The sequence below is a fragment of the Cyprinodon variegatus genome, unplaced genomic scaffold, assembly GCF_000732505.1.
Source record: "Cyprinodon variegatus isolate N-32 unplaced genomic scaffold, C_variegatus-1.0 Scaffold619, whole genome shotgun sequence".
NCBI lineage: Eukaryota > Metazoa > Chordata > Actinopteri > Cyprinodontiformes > Cyprinodontidae > Cyprinodon > Cyprinodon variegatus.
Window position 1 is genome coordinate 317,244 of NW_015151072.1, and position 14,021 is coordinate 331,264.

The 14,021-nt window shown below is 34.9% G+C and overlaps 2 protein-coding genes across 2 annotated transcripts in view; both read right to left on the reverse strand.

Moving 5' to 3' along the window:
* Positions 1-5,975, reverse strand: part of smpdl3a (sphingomyelin phosphodiesterase acid-like 3A) — an 8,903-nt gene extending 2,928 nt beyond the window's left edge. The window contains exons 1-6 of the mRNA XM_015392993.1: positions 5,803-5,975; positions 4,364-4,577; positions 2,667-2,811; positions 1,633-1,729; positions 777-940; positions 500-680 (exon numbers count right to left, since the gene is read on the reverse strand). Of these exons, the coding sequence (XP_015248479.1) occupies positions 500-680; positions 777-940; positions 1,633-1,729; positions 2,667-2,811; positions 4,364-4,577; positions 5,803-5,896 (895 nt within the window). The 5' untranslated portion in view covers positions 5,897-5,975. The remainder of the gene's footprint in view (positions 1-499; positions 681-776; positions 941-1,632; positions 1,730-2,666; positions 2,812-4,363; positions 4,578-5,802) is intronic.
* Positions 5,976-8,160: 2,185 nt separating this feature from the next.
* fabp7 (fatty acid binding protein 7, brain) lies at positions 8,161-9,803 on the reverse strand. The gene is made up of 4 exons (XM_015392994.1): positions 9,644-9,803; positions 9,326-9,498; positions 8,829-8,930; positions 8,161-8,443 (listed from the first exon to the last, which is right to left on the reverse strand). The coding sequence occupies exons 1-4, from the start codon at positions 9,714-9,716 to the stop codon at positions 8,393-8,395; spliced, it is 399 nt and encodes a 132-aa protein (XP_015248480.1). The 5' UTR covers positions 9,717-9,803; the 3' UTR covers positions 8,161-8,392.
* Between the last annotated feature and the right edge of the window lie 4,218 nt (positions 9,804-14,021).

The following is a 14,021-nucleotide window of genomic DNA, read 5'->3' on the forward strand; positions in this document are numbered from 1 at the left end:
ATAATAAAATAAATAACAATTCTAAGCTCCTAATAAACCCTTTTTGTAAATAAGAGGAATGAAAAAATGGATGAAATAAACAACAGATTAATTAAAAAGGCAGATTGAGGACAAACATAAATTTCTGGAAGATGGGTGCGGAAAAGTCTAAAAATAAAGTTTTAAATTCTACTTTCTTTTTTTGCATTGATCCAAAAAGACATCCTTTACTTTTTTTAATACCGTACAATATAACAAATTGTGCTCTTTCCATTTACTCACAGACACAGAAAACAGAGTAAGTATGGCTTTAGGTTAAGAATGTTGTTGAAACATCTTCAAAACAAACTAACAATAACTCATCCAGTCTTAATTTAAATGGTAAATCTCTCTGTTTGATTTTTTTATTAAATCATAGTAGAGTGGGTATGAAATCCTATCAAAATTTACCAGCAGAGATGAGTATCAAACAGCCTCAAGTTGCCCAAATAAAAGATTGTCAGTACTTGTTTTTCCTCACCCTGTTCGTCTAACAGCACCATGATGCTGTCTCTGTGGGTGTGGCCGTAAAACTGTCCTGCAACAACATGGCTGTACTTCCTGAAGATGGACACCAGCCTCTCGTTGTGGCGCTCTCTGATAGCGGTGACGTTTCGGACAAAGGGCAGGTATCCCACCGGGACGTGGGCAATGATGTAGACCTAAACAACAAATGCATCAAGCGGAGCGGATTAAACCAACTTTAAAGGATATCACACACAGCCATGAGGGAGAAAAATTAAAGGAAAAGTTCACACCTTTTCTTGGCTCTGAGCTGCTTTCTGCAGAACATTCTCCAGCCACTCAAACTGTCCAGCTGGGTCTGTCATGTTACTTGTAACTTTATCAGGACCGTAGTAAAGGATGGTGTTGAGACTCACCAACCGCAGACCAGGTTTTACCAGCTGAGAGTAGAAACCACCTACAGAAACAGAGCAAAACCCAAATTAAGGCCTGATGCTTCTTAAAATGAAGCCATCCGTATATTTTTTTCAACATTTCCAACAGGTTGACGTACAGTTAAAGTAAAATATTCACATGCATGGATCGCAGAGATATATTATTAGGTATTCAATTCCTTAAACTGATGAGATGCTGCATTTTTTAATCAAGATTAACTGATCTTACTATGAGAATTGATTTAAAGTTCTGATACCTTGGTATTTGAATTCATATTAAGAATTGTACACTTGGATTAAAGGACAGACAACTAACAAATGATCCATAAAAACACTGTTTTCTCCCATTTTTACAATGCATAAATCATTTAAAAATTTCCTATCAGCATCCAGTAACATATTCATATAAAAACAGAGCAGATCAATTTAATGTCGACAGTAAAAACACTACAGCTGTCCAACTGAAGTTTATATTGAAAAAGTATAATTTCACCACATAAAAGAAATGTGGAAACCATGAATATTGGAATGGATGTTATCAAAAAAGACCTAATCTAACTGGATTTGAATAGAATTGTTCCACTCAGTTGTGGTTTAGAGCTTTACAACTAAACTTAGATGAAGTGATTCAAATTAAGATATAAAGAAGCTCAGATTACCAGCTGAATCAGTTTATGTAAAACATTCTATCCCGATCCAGGAGGCCCTAATCTACCTTGTGAGAGAGTGGAGAGAGCTTCAGCGTCCAACCAGGGCTTCCAGAGAGCAGCGGCTGCTTTGTAGATGGCGTTAGGGGAGTCTGGCATCTGGTCCTGGATGAATAAAGATAAGCAATCATTGGAAAACAATTCAAACCTTCTTATAGTTTTAAGGTTTCAGGATAAAATAAAAATTGATCTGATCTGACCAGGACTCACTTAAAAATGTTTGATGAATGAAATCTACCTGAATAAATACAGGTTACATTCATAGATGGAAACAAAACTAATGAAAAATAACATGGAAGATCACTGGATACTTAAATAGAAATAAATAAATAAATAAATAAATAAATAAATATGGGGTTAAATTCATAAGAGACAATCACTTTATTGCAGCCATATGTTGCTCTACAAGCTGGTGAATCAAAGGTTGTGAATTATTCACAGCATCCATGTTGGTTTTGTTTTGTTAAACACTTAATGTGATGAAGCGATAAACCAAGTCTTCATTTTGGATTCTGTGTGTATTTAAATCATTTTACAATGAATTTTTTATCATTTTACATGAATTTTATTTCTTAACCATAATGTTTTTTTTATGTCATTGGTATTGTAATTTAATCTTGGGATTTTATACTTGTGTTTATTTTTAATGTTGCCTTTTTAATATCTGGCTTGGGGACTACCAATGAAAATTAGCACTCCTTAGCTAACTCGGGTATATTTACATTGTTTTAATGTTGATTAATGTACACTGTCCCCTTTCAAATAAACAATAAATGAAAATGAAAATGGAAACCTCAGAAGTGAGAGAAAATATGGTTTTATTTTTATAAGAGCAGGTCATATAAGATCGACTGAGTCATACCTCTGGGTAACTGATTGCTGCATATCTGATTATCGCAAAGTTCCCCTAAAAATGACCTGATTGCATAATTTGAATAATACAAAAAATCCTTCCTTTCTTCAGGACTAACTTAACACAGCTGGGGAATAACATGGTCACACTTTTTGTCTCCATCCTTCCTCCCTGATGCGTCACGGTTACCTGGGGCCAGTAGTCATGGTTTCCCACAGCGGGGTAGACAGTCAGGTTGGGGAAGTGTTTGGTGATGGTCTGCGTCATGTTGCTGATCACCTGGATCACCAAGTCTGTAGAAAGCTCATCTGGAGGAACATGAGGTGGACTGTCCCTGTGAGACAAACAATATAAACCCTTCATGATATGCTTATCTAATAAAGATAAAATGAGAGGAATTAGAAACAGAAAGCACATTTGTTAACTTTGTTGGTAAAATCCAAATGTTAATTATAATTTTTAGCGGTAATACGGTTGTCAAAAATATTCATACTCTTCATGTATTGCTACTTAAAAAAAGCATTTTCATGTTATTCCTGTTAATTTTAGATTACTGCCTAATTTTACATATAAATAATGATACATCTGAAAACTTCAAAATATTGGAAGATTTTGTCTTACTTGGGTTGTTCATTTTGTATTTACTAGCATATTGTTCTGTTAAGAAAAATTTTTCCACGCGATATAGAAAAAAATGTGAGTTTTTCATGTTATTTTTAATTTATTTTTTATGCCATTGGTGTCAAAAACGGTATCGACTATAGAATATTTTGGTTGGTATCAATATAAAGTTTCAAATTTTACTGTAGTCAGAGTGCACAAAGATCAAATCATGACTCCAATTAATGTATTTATTTAAATATTATACAAATAAAAAGAAAGACAAAAGATATAATGGTAAAGATATAAAATCAAGATGTCCTAAAGGGAGTAGGTCAAAGTAAAACTTATATTTCTACTCCCTTCTAAATTCATGACAACAAATTAAATATACTTAATTCAAATTAATGATTTTCAGGTCTTCCTCAAGTCCATATAAACTACAATAACTTCCTTACAGTCCAGCTAAAATGTATAAAGACTCTTTAAAATAACTTCCTCATGAAAAACCACAGAAGATAATAATCTTAAGGAAGCGGGAAGTGATGCTTCCTCTTAACTGAACGTTGACGGTAACTCTGTCAGGAATAGAGGTCACAAAAAAAAAAAAAATAAATCATAGTCTGTTCGCTGAGCTTTTAAACTATCTTCCAAACACAGAGGAAGATGGTTTAAAAGCTCAAATAAAAAGAATATTAATATGAATGAACAAATGACTTTAATCTAGCATAATTACCAACTTTACACATACAAACATTATGTATAGCTTGTGATATATATGATTAAATGAGCTATATAATTTAGTGCTAATGTGTGAAAAGCGGTATGGAGAAGTGAAACTTTTATATTCATACCCCTTTTTGCTTCCTACTTCACTTATGAGTCCATAGTACTCCAAACAGAGGAGAGAAGGGCCTGTAATTAATTCCTTTCTCTTTAAATAAAACAGATAGATATATGCAACTTTTTTATTATAAAGATTTTGTTGCAATTATCTTTTAATTTAGATGGAAAGTTTTAACTTTAACAGAACTAAAGTGTCATCTAGGACCAATTGAAAATGAAAGTAACTTAAAATCTTTGAACTTTTTCTTTTCTGTTTTAATGTAGAAAAGAAGTTGAAGTCAACCACTAGAGTAAAAAAAGGAACAGGAACTGTGAACTGGTTCTGTCTATTCCTGACAGACATTCACCAATTCAGCGTTTCGCATTATTCTATAATGAGACAAACCGAACTAATACTTTTAAAGTATTTTTCAGTCGTCACCTTCAGTGTGTGTACTGACCCGGTCCATATGATGAAGTCCTGTGGCTGTGTGAGCTGAGCCATGTTGGCAAAGGCTGACTGGATCAGGCTGTAGGGGGAGTCGCACAGGAAGTCTCCGTACAGCCCTGCGTGGGTGGCGGGGGCTCCTTTAGAGGAGAAGCACACCTTGGTGGGGTCCTGGGCCAGGTGGTAGGTGGGGTCCAGGTGGAGGTCAGTAATGTGCCAGAACCTGCCTGAGAAAACAGAACACTGGTAAATAACCATTTTAGAATATTGCTTCCTATCCACTGGAATGAACTAAATGTAATAATGCTGAAAACTCCCACAAATGTTATATATTTTAATAGGCGCTTCAATCAGCAGTGGGGTATCTGTTTCAGTCATTTAAACTTAATCAGTGAAAGGTATGCTTTATTTAAAAAGCAGGATAATATTAAAATGTCTTAATTTTCATTAAGATTTCAACTGTATCATTGTTTTTTTAGTCAGAGCTGGTCAGTAAAGGGTAATGTGACCTCAGAGAAAACCAGGAATCCTTCATGTTGTGGTTATATTGTCCAATGGGAACTATAGTCATATGTTTACATCACCACAGTTTCTTTTTTTTTTTTTTTTTATCACTGCTGCTTACTTTAATCAAGACTGCACTTTAAAAAATGAAAAAGTCTAGAGAGCTGTACTAAAATAAAATTATTTTTGTATACATTTGTGTGTAAAAAATGACAAAATAGAATCTAAGTCATAGAAGTTACAGTTGTTTTAGTAGAAGTAGTGTTATTGATATTATTTTATTATAACCCTAGCAACAAATATGCATAAATACAACCATGTCATGTAAAACACAAATATATGAAAATTTGTAGCAATAAATACATAAAACTATTATTATTTTTTTATTTCTCAAAAGGGTAAAATGTCTTCAATCTTATTTTTCCCATTAGTAACTGTCTTTGAGGCTAAGGATGAAGCCATGGTGTGATGATGATGGTCTAGGGGTTCTGCTCGTTTCCTGTCTGCCTACTTTGTAAAAATGTAAAACAATAAAGGCCACTAGAGCCCAAAAATAAATTAAAAAGATAAAAAACAAACAAACAAACAAAAAACAAACAAACAAACAAACAAAAAACATTAAACCCCATGGATGACTCCTATGGCAGAACTCCCCTTAAAGTTTTACCAATTCTTATATTTTTGATTTTAGCACAGATAATGCGCACTGAACAAAATAATTTAACGTAAAAATGTATGAATACAAGATATTTTACAATTCGGCAGGTGAATAACGAGCAAAGCTCCGCTATGTTTATAAATATATCTTATTTTATTTGCGGATGTGGGCGTTTGTTGCTGTTTAACGCGCAAAGCGAAATGTTAAATATATAGACTAATCCTCTCTGCATACAGGAGCCCTGGGATTTATTTCTATATTAATAAAAGACCGCAGCAGCTGTTTCTCACCTGTTTCTGGCAGGAAGCTGCTCCCAGTCGGAGCTGCAGAAACCAGAGTCTCTCTGAAGAGCAGCAACAGGAACAAACACACAACCTGAGCCATGATTATGATACAAAACGAGGTGATACGTTGGTTAAATAACGAGGAAAAGCAGCAGAACTGAGGAACCGATCAGGTCCTAAAAGTAAACAGGAAGTACAGAGACCAGCTGGTCAGCTGACTGAAAGGGGGAGGAGTCAAACAAGAGGAGAAACTTTACTGGTTAAAAAAATGTTTATCTTTTTAATGCTTTGTTCCCTCTAGATGACTTTAAAAATAAACTGACCCATTTATTTTTTATTTTATTTTAATGTTATTAATGTTGTCTTATTTGTAACTTAATAAATTGTCCTACATAAACCTTTAAACCTCATCATTTATTTTCATTTGGTGAACTAAGCAAACAGAGGTGAACTTCTTGTTTTAATCTGGATCATCGTCCTCCTGCGTAGCACTACTATAACATACTAGTATATTTAAATAAAATAGATGTTGTTCATTTCCCAAAAGCCAGTGTTAAGTTTTCCAGATGTAACACAACACATCATTTAAAACGGCTCCACCTTTGTTTTTGACCAACTGAAGGATGATGTAATCTTTGTTTAATTTGGAGCTGTGATCCGGCAGCTGCCTTTAAGAGTTCAAAGTTTAGTATTTGGCTGATTCAGGATCAGATCACTGACCTCCATCCAGATGTGATGAAAAATCATATCCTGATGTCTGCTCTATGGTTAGGGCCCGTTAAACCATTGATGTTTCACTGCAAACGCATTTGTCAAGGAAGCATCATTATTAGAGATTAAAGGTAAAGTCATTTGGAAAATGAACATGGTAACCATCATGTTTCCAAAGTGTTTGTGTTAATTTATTGCTCTGATTCAGTGGCTCGGCTACTACTTCATCGCACCACGGCTGTTGATTTTGCCACAACAAAGGTGGTAAAACTTATCAGGATGATAAACCTGAACCCCCCCTGGGCAATCAGAAGGATCCTCATACCCTGTTGGCATCCATTTGGAGATAAAATCACGCCTCCTTTAATGGCACATAGTCTGTAACAAATAATAAATGGTTTCATCCCTGAAGTTGTGTTACTTTCTGCACTGAGGTTTAACACAGAAAACAATGAAGCCGCCTGGTACATCACTAAACAAATAGGAGAGGTTGATGTTCACCTTCAAGGAAACAAACCCACCTGTTGAAATAACCAGGACACCAAGGGTTAATAGCAAAAGGAAATTATGGAAAGCTTCAGGGCAGTGAGATGTTCTCCTTTTTTATGCTTTACCCACTTTGAAAGGCATAATCTCAGTCAGAATATGGAGTTCATTTTGGTGTTCAGCAGGATAATATCAAGACTAGAAACCTTTTGATGATAATTGGCATTTGAAAAAAAAAAAAACATCTATTATTGAATTAATGAGACTTTATGGAAAAGACCAATGGACCTTTAAAACATAGTCTGTCACACAGAGTTTCAGACACTGGAAGCCTTTATGAGCCATCTCAACTTTTCTATTTGAGTCCAAAATGACCACTCTACCTGGGTATATTAATGAATAACAGTATGTCTCTTAACAAAATGCTAAAAAATATCTTATGTAGAGAGAATTGCAAGAAAAGCCCAACAAACCATCAACTCTGGAAATACAAAGGTTCAGTCAATTCTTCAAGAACTTGATGTGTTTCGGTGGAGAAAAGAAAACTTTCATAAATGGAAATGTAGTCAATCTGTACTGCAAGAAAATATCCCGCCTTCACTGAGGCTTACCATTCTTTAATGATGTGATAATCTAACCAAGTGCTTTAGGTATTAGAGGCAAGTTTTGGCTGCTGGAGTTCTGTATCCCATTCCGACTTAAGACAGACTACAGAAAAGGTTCAACAGTGCTGCTTTTTTATGAAAGGTGGTCGATTTTTTCCAATTAATAACTTGGTAGTCTTTAAGTATAAATATGTAAATTGGAACCCTGGTTATTCTGCCTGTACCGAACATTCTGTGTTTCGCAGAGGAACTGGATGAATCTAGCAAAGAATCACAGATTAGATTAAAGAGTAATTTCATACATGGAGTTTAAGGGACTAGAAAATTAACTACCATGTTCCCTGATATGATAATAAAAAAATGTGTTATTGTTACTATAGGTGACAAATTCTGCATTGAGCCTTTGTCACAATGTTGTTCTGCAGTGAGTTAAATCTGTGTTTATTTCATAGAGAACATACTGTATCCAGAAATGTCAAAAGTTAGACTAAAAACTGCCTTTTTTAAACAATTGACCTCTTATAATCAGACCAAACCATTCATTTAAAGCAATACAAGCATGTAAACACAACACATTTCGTTTCTTTATTTTGTTTTACACAGAGTTGCAAAGTCGCTTCATCTGTCATGACAGAAATGGATTCATATATAAAAAAAAAAAACATCTTACAAAACATGTGCAGCTTGCAGATCTTTTACATGCAGAGGAGAATGAAGTGCAAAGAGCAAACAGTCCACAATAATTACGAAAACAACACGGCTTGGCCGGTCAGTGGTGCTGTCAGTGTGAGCTCTCATGCCTTCTCATAGGTGCGCACCGCATGGACATCTTCAAAGGTCAGATTCTGCACAAAAGAAAAAAAAAATCCTATTATTTTTCTTTTAAAGCTCAGTTTATATAAAATAAACATGGGAATAAATTACAGATGCTGCCAGTAAAAAAAATACGCTTGATCATATGATATCTATAGCTTTGTATTGCGTTTTGTTGTTTATTCTTCACATTGATTTTCTGCATTTAATTTCTAGCTCAGAACCCATTTTTTTTTATTTNGTTTATCATCATCTTAAACTTTGAATTAAAAGGTTAAATTACTCATACAGTCATAGGATATTGAGCTATTTTCCTATTTAAACCTCTTTTCTTGGGAAATTATTTTGACTGAGAAATAGTCAAAAATTGAAAAAAGCTAATAAAATGTAGAAGTGAACTAAATCTTGTGCTTTTACCATGATCATCTTGCCGTCTTTGATCTCTCTAACAAACTTGGTCTCTTTGCCGTCCCATTTCTGGACGTGGACCAGCTTGTCTCCATCCAGAGTCACAGTGGACTGAAAAGAATCAGAGAAAAGAAGAGTTTCAGTCTGAAAACAACAGAAGTGAGCCTTTATAAGGCTGCTGGTTTTCTCCAGATGAGTGAAGATGTTTATTAGTGGTGCTGAGTTATAAACATACCTAAAGTCAAGAGTTTATAAACTATTCCAGCATTTTAACAACCATGAAAAAATACATTTTTTTTCCCGGAATAAAGAAAAGTTGTAGACTTATTTTCAAATTTTAAGTATCTTCAAAGTAGTAACAAAAAGTTTTCAATCTTACAAAAATACTTTAAGTTGTTCCTCATATTCAGACACTGAATATCTTTCTTTTTATTCTTACTCTTATTGTATAAATAAAGTTTTTAGATTAACTGAAGAGGTTTGAGTCTTGTGTTCTTGGACCTTACTTTGCAGTTTCTGTCATCAGCAGTGGTTTCATCAAACTCCTCTCCCAGTGTGAAAGTTATCTCTGTGTTTTTGAAGGTGCTTTGGGTGCGGATCGCCACCTTGTCTCCCTCCTGGCTGATGATGACAGTCGGTTTGGTCACATTACCAACCTGCCTGGTGGCAAAGCCAACACCTGAAGGAAGAGAAACAGGGAGAATTTTATTGGAGACCTCTTTATTCTTAACAATCCTCTTATTCCTGATGTGTAGTTTGCATATTAATTATTAAGCTATGGTATTTCATATAGTAAGAAGTAAGAAAGCCCACATGTCACTCACCAAGTGCTTTCATGTACTCATCGAAGTTCTCGCTTTCGACCAGCTTCCAAGTGGCACAGAAGGCGTCAACCATGGTGAAGGTTTGCAGAGGACAAAGTTATCTCCAAAATGCACTGAGCAAGCTGCAGCTTTTGCAGATTTACTCCACAAACTTATCACCCTGCCTCTTATTATTATGCACACATGTGGGTGTGGCTCAGCATCCTATTGGCTCAGGAGATTTTAACTGAGCTGTGATTGGCTGATAAACTGGGTCAAGTTCTTTAACTGAAAAGTAGAAATTTAATTAACCCATTTATATGTTTAAAGATTATATATCTGTTTTATTAGAGTCATTTCTGTTGTAAGACACAATATTTTCCATTTAAGTAAAGACAATTTATTTTTAAGGATGATCAATTTAATTTGGTCAATGTTTTTTTGAAAAAAAAAAAATCTATAAGTTTAGAAATCTTATATCAGTTTTTTGACCTTTAGTGACATCAGGACAGGTTGAGGCTGCAGCAGTAGATTTGTGATTTTTAAAGTTTTCGTCCTTGTTTAGTAGTCAGACTGTTGTGTGTGTGAGGACTGCATCCTGCAGGGGGTCATCATTGAGGCAGAATTACTTTGTTTGACAGCCTATTGTCCTCACAATAGGCTCACAATAGACACAATCTCCTTATGTGGAAATTAAACACTAATTAATGAGGGTGAATGTCTGCATATGTCCATGTTAGAGACTGAGTGCAGTCAGCTTTCCCCCATAACATTAAAATGGCAACTAAAGAACTTTGATCACTTTCAGGATTGGAGGATGAAAACATTTGCATTTTTTTATTAACCCCAATTTTAGTTTCTACTTTCGTTTAACCTAGAACCTCGTTAAAATTATGAAGAGGACTTAACTCTAATTCAGTATTAGCCACACAGAAATATGAAAAACGAAGACTGCCAATCCTCAGATGAGGTTTAGTGAAGCCAAGAGGAAAAACAAACCATATTTTAAAGCGTTGGAGATTCTAGTTCTCTGTGTTTAACTGCAGCCTTGGAAAAAAGTTTATTATCTGGGGTCTCCTATTCCTCTTTTTATATATATATGTTTTTGTTTATATTTTCAGCAAGTTGCGGAAATTAATCTCAGCCTGATTTTTCTGATGCTTTAAGCGTAAAAAAAAAGTGATACAGTTAAAGCACAAATACCGTGTTTGATGCATTTGAAAACAACATGTAGTAAACTATCTGCATCGGTCACCAGTGGATGTGTGCAAACAGCTATGCTGATATGCTCTGCAGGGTTACAGTGAATGTGGAGCTACAAGGGAAAAAGTTTATTTGGAGAGAAAAAGAAGATTTGTAGTACAACTAGATCATTTTGTAAATACTTTTGTATCAAAATATTTGTAGGGACAGGGTTAACAATCAGATATGTGAAATGGTGTGAGAATTTATTTACATTTTCAAAAAAAAAAAAAAATGCTTAAATGTAAAAGTGGGACAAACAGACTCTCTAAAGGATCTCTAGTGCCTCCTTATGGCAAGAAACAGAAAAGCGTGATGGAGAAGTGCAATAAATATAATCTGCAGCATTTTTTGGTCTATGATAACTGTTCCAGTCATTGAAGAAGATTTTTTTCTTTTAAAAGAGAATAAATAAATTATTCTCTTTTAAATCCCAGTGTGAATTGGTCAGTATTTGGATATTTTCAAATTAAGAAAATACTGATCCAGATGATCACTAAACAGAAATTATAAAAAGGTTCATCTACCTACATTAGAACATCATCTCACCAATAACTTTAAAGCAGACAGTTAAAGCAATTGAAACAGAAAGGCTTTAGGGAAATATTGAATCTACATAACATAATAATCCTCTTTTTAAAAAAAGCAATGAAGTAAATTCAATTTTTGATGATATTCCAGGAACTTTGATAAGATACCATTAAGGACATTCCTCCTTTACAACAATGAGGCAAACTATGATTTGTCTGATAATAACATCAGTAGAAAGTTTGTAGATTTTATTTGAGATAACAGATTTAAAACAAATACCCTAAAGAGTGAGGGACGGATGGAACGTGAGATCGACAGACTGCGTTCACAGACATGCGGTCGCTGTATCTGACTGTCGTGGTGAAGAGGGAGCAGAGTCAGGGGGCAAAGCTCTCGATTTGCTGATCGATCTACGTTCCCATTCTCACCTTTAAGATCTGGGAAATGACCGAAAGGACAAGGTCACGAATACAAGTGGCCAAAATGAGTTTACTTCTAAGGGTGGCTGGGCGCACCCTTTGAGATTGGGTGAGGAGCTCGGAGTAGAGTCGTTGCTCCTCCACATTGAAAGGAGCCAGCTGAAGTGGCTTTGGCATATTTAACAGATGCCTCCTGGTCGCCTCCTTTGGGAGGTGTTCCAGGCGGAGGAGGCCTTGTGGAAGGCTCAGGACACTATGTCTCTCCATGGTTCCCCCTAGAGCAGCTGGAGGAGGTGTTCTGGTGATCTGGAAGTCTGGACATATCTGCTTAGATGGGTCTTGGAATAAAATGGAATGGATGGATGGAACCAACTATGTGAAGATATTTAATCTGAGTACAAACAGCCATTTATTTACACTAAGAATAAAGTTAAGATGACATGAAGCGAACAAAGAATTAAATTTTCAAAAAATATTCAATAATTTTCATTTTAAGTAATAAACTTTGTCAATATGCTTTACCTAGAGGTAAAAAATACAAACAGTGTCAGAAATCCTGACAAGTGTGATTTCACAACACTTTACAAAGAAAAAAACACTTCAGAAAGAAGCGAAGAGAGAAGTTCTATTGTTGCAGTGAAATAAACAGGCATGTATAAGTAATTTACTCTTATAAAGATAGTGATGCTTATCCTAATTTATTCAAAAACAAAACATGGGTCATGTGATTCCACAGCATTGTTGGAGCTTCATTCTCTGACTCCTTTCTAAAAAGTATTTCCTTTGTCTTTTCCATCTGCAGGAAACTTTTGGCTACAGGCTGTGGTAGACCAGTATGATATATTTCTAAGTCATCCTAACATCAAAATGAAAGGTTAAAATCTACAAAGGGAACATTTAGAATGACATAAAAGAGCGAAGAGTTATGGGTTGAAGATATTTTCCCAGACAAATCGCAAGATCTTTTTTTCTCACGTTCATGAGGATAAATATGACATCAAAGATCATTAGATGCAGCAAAGTCTGTGGTTGTAAAGGTGCTACTTTCAGTCTATATTGGAGCTGGCCTAAATGTGAGAATGTCAGCAGCATTGGGTTCTGGACTTTTTTTTTTTTTTTTTTTTAGATATAACCTTCAACATATCTGACGTTATGGAAACATCAACCCTCCATTTCCTTCTCAAAGTGTGAAACCGCAACGTTCCAAGGTATTTATACTATTGTGGTCATGCATGAAACAAAGTATAGAAGAACATCATGGGAAAGCATCTCAGATAAACTATTTACAGAAATGGTGCAAAGCCTTCAAGCTGATCTAAAAAGCATTAGAAAAACAATATTAATTTAAGTACACAGGATGTAACACACATGCATACACATCAACATCCTGAGTTTCTGTTATATGCTTTTTCCTCTAGAGGGCTCTACTGCTATGTGGAGATCATTTCAAATGGATCCAATGGAAAACTATCTGTATTTTAACTAGATTAAAGTTTTTTTTTCTGTTGTATGCTTTCTCCGCTAGAGGGCCCCACTACTCTGACGAGATATTTTCAAACTAATTCCCTCAAAAAAATATTCATAAAAGTTTTAATTGGATTAAAGTTGTTTGTTATGATACTTCTTTAAGATGGAAATAATTCACCTGACTTTTAAAACAACAGCTGATGGCCCTTATTTACTGATTGTAGAGTAGAGACCGCTGGGATCGAAGGTCACCTGAGCAGAGGAAGAATTCACAGTGCTGTATATCACAGCATCAGGAGTCTGAATAGAAAGAACATCAAAAATACAGATAAACATAAAAAAAAAATAGATTCAGTATTAAATTAATTTTAACACATCCTGCTTCATATTTCCTATTAGCTCACAAATTGACAGATTTACATTATTCACAGTGTTGAGCTTTATTTACAGCTAAATGTTGCTTAATATTTTAGCTTCACTCATCAGTAACATTCTTATTAAAACTTGCATGTGATTCTAGGACACATAGTTTTCTTTTGCTAATCTTTGCTAGTGATTTTCTACATTATAGTAGAACAATAAACTCACTCTGGTTTTATTCTTGGTCTTTTTGGTCCTTATGGTGGGAATGATGGAGGCATAGGGGACGTTATCCTCAGGATCCTTCTGCACACAGAAAACAACAAATCAACAGCTCTGATTTCCTGTAGCTGTTTTAGACCCACAGTCAAAAGCCTGCA

What these genes read in the sequence shown, in the direction of transcription:
- fabp7 (XM_015392994.1), bottom strand. Translation starts at nt 9,716, where the DNA reads ATGGTTGACGCCTTCTGTGCCACTTGGAAGCTGGTCGAAAGCGAGAAC. An exon ending in CTGATGACAGAAACTGCAAA is followed by an intron (nt 8,931 to 9,325) that starts GTAAGGTCCAAG and finishes GATTCTTTTCAG; the next exon opens with TCCACTGTGACTCTGGATGG. An exon ending in AAGACGGCAAGATGATCATG is followed by an intron (nt 8,444 to 8,828) that starts GTAAAAGCACAA and finishes TCTTTTGTGCAG; the next exon opens with AATCTGACCTTTGAAGATGT.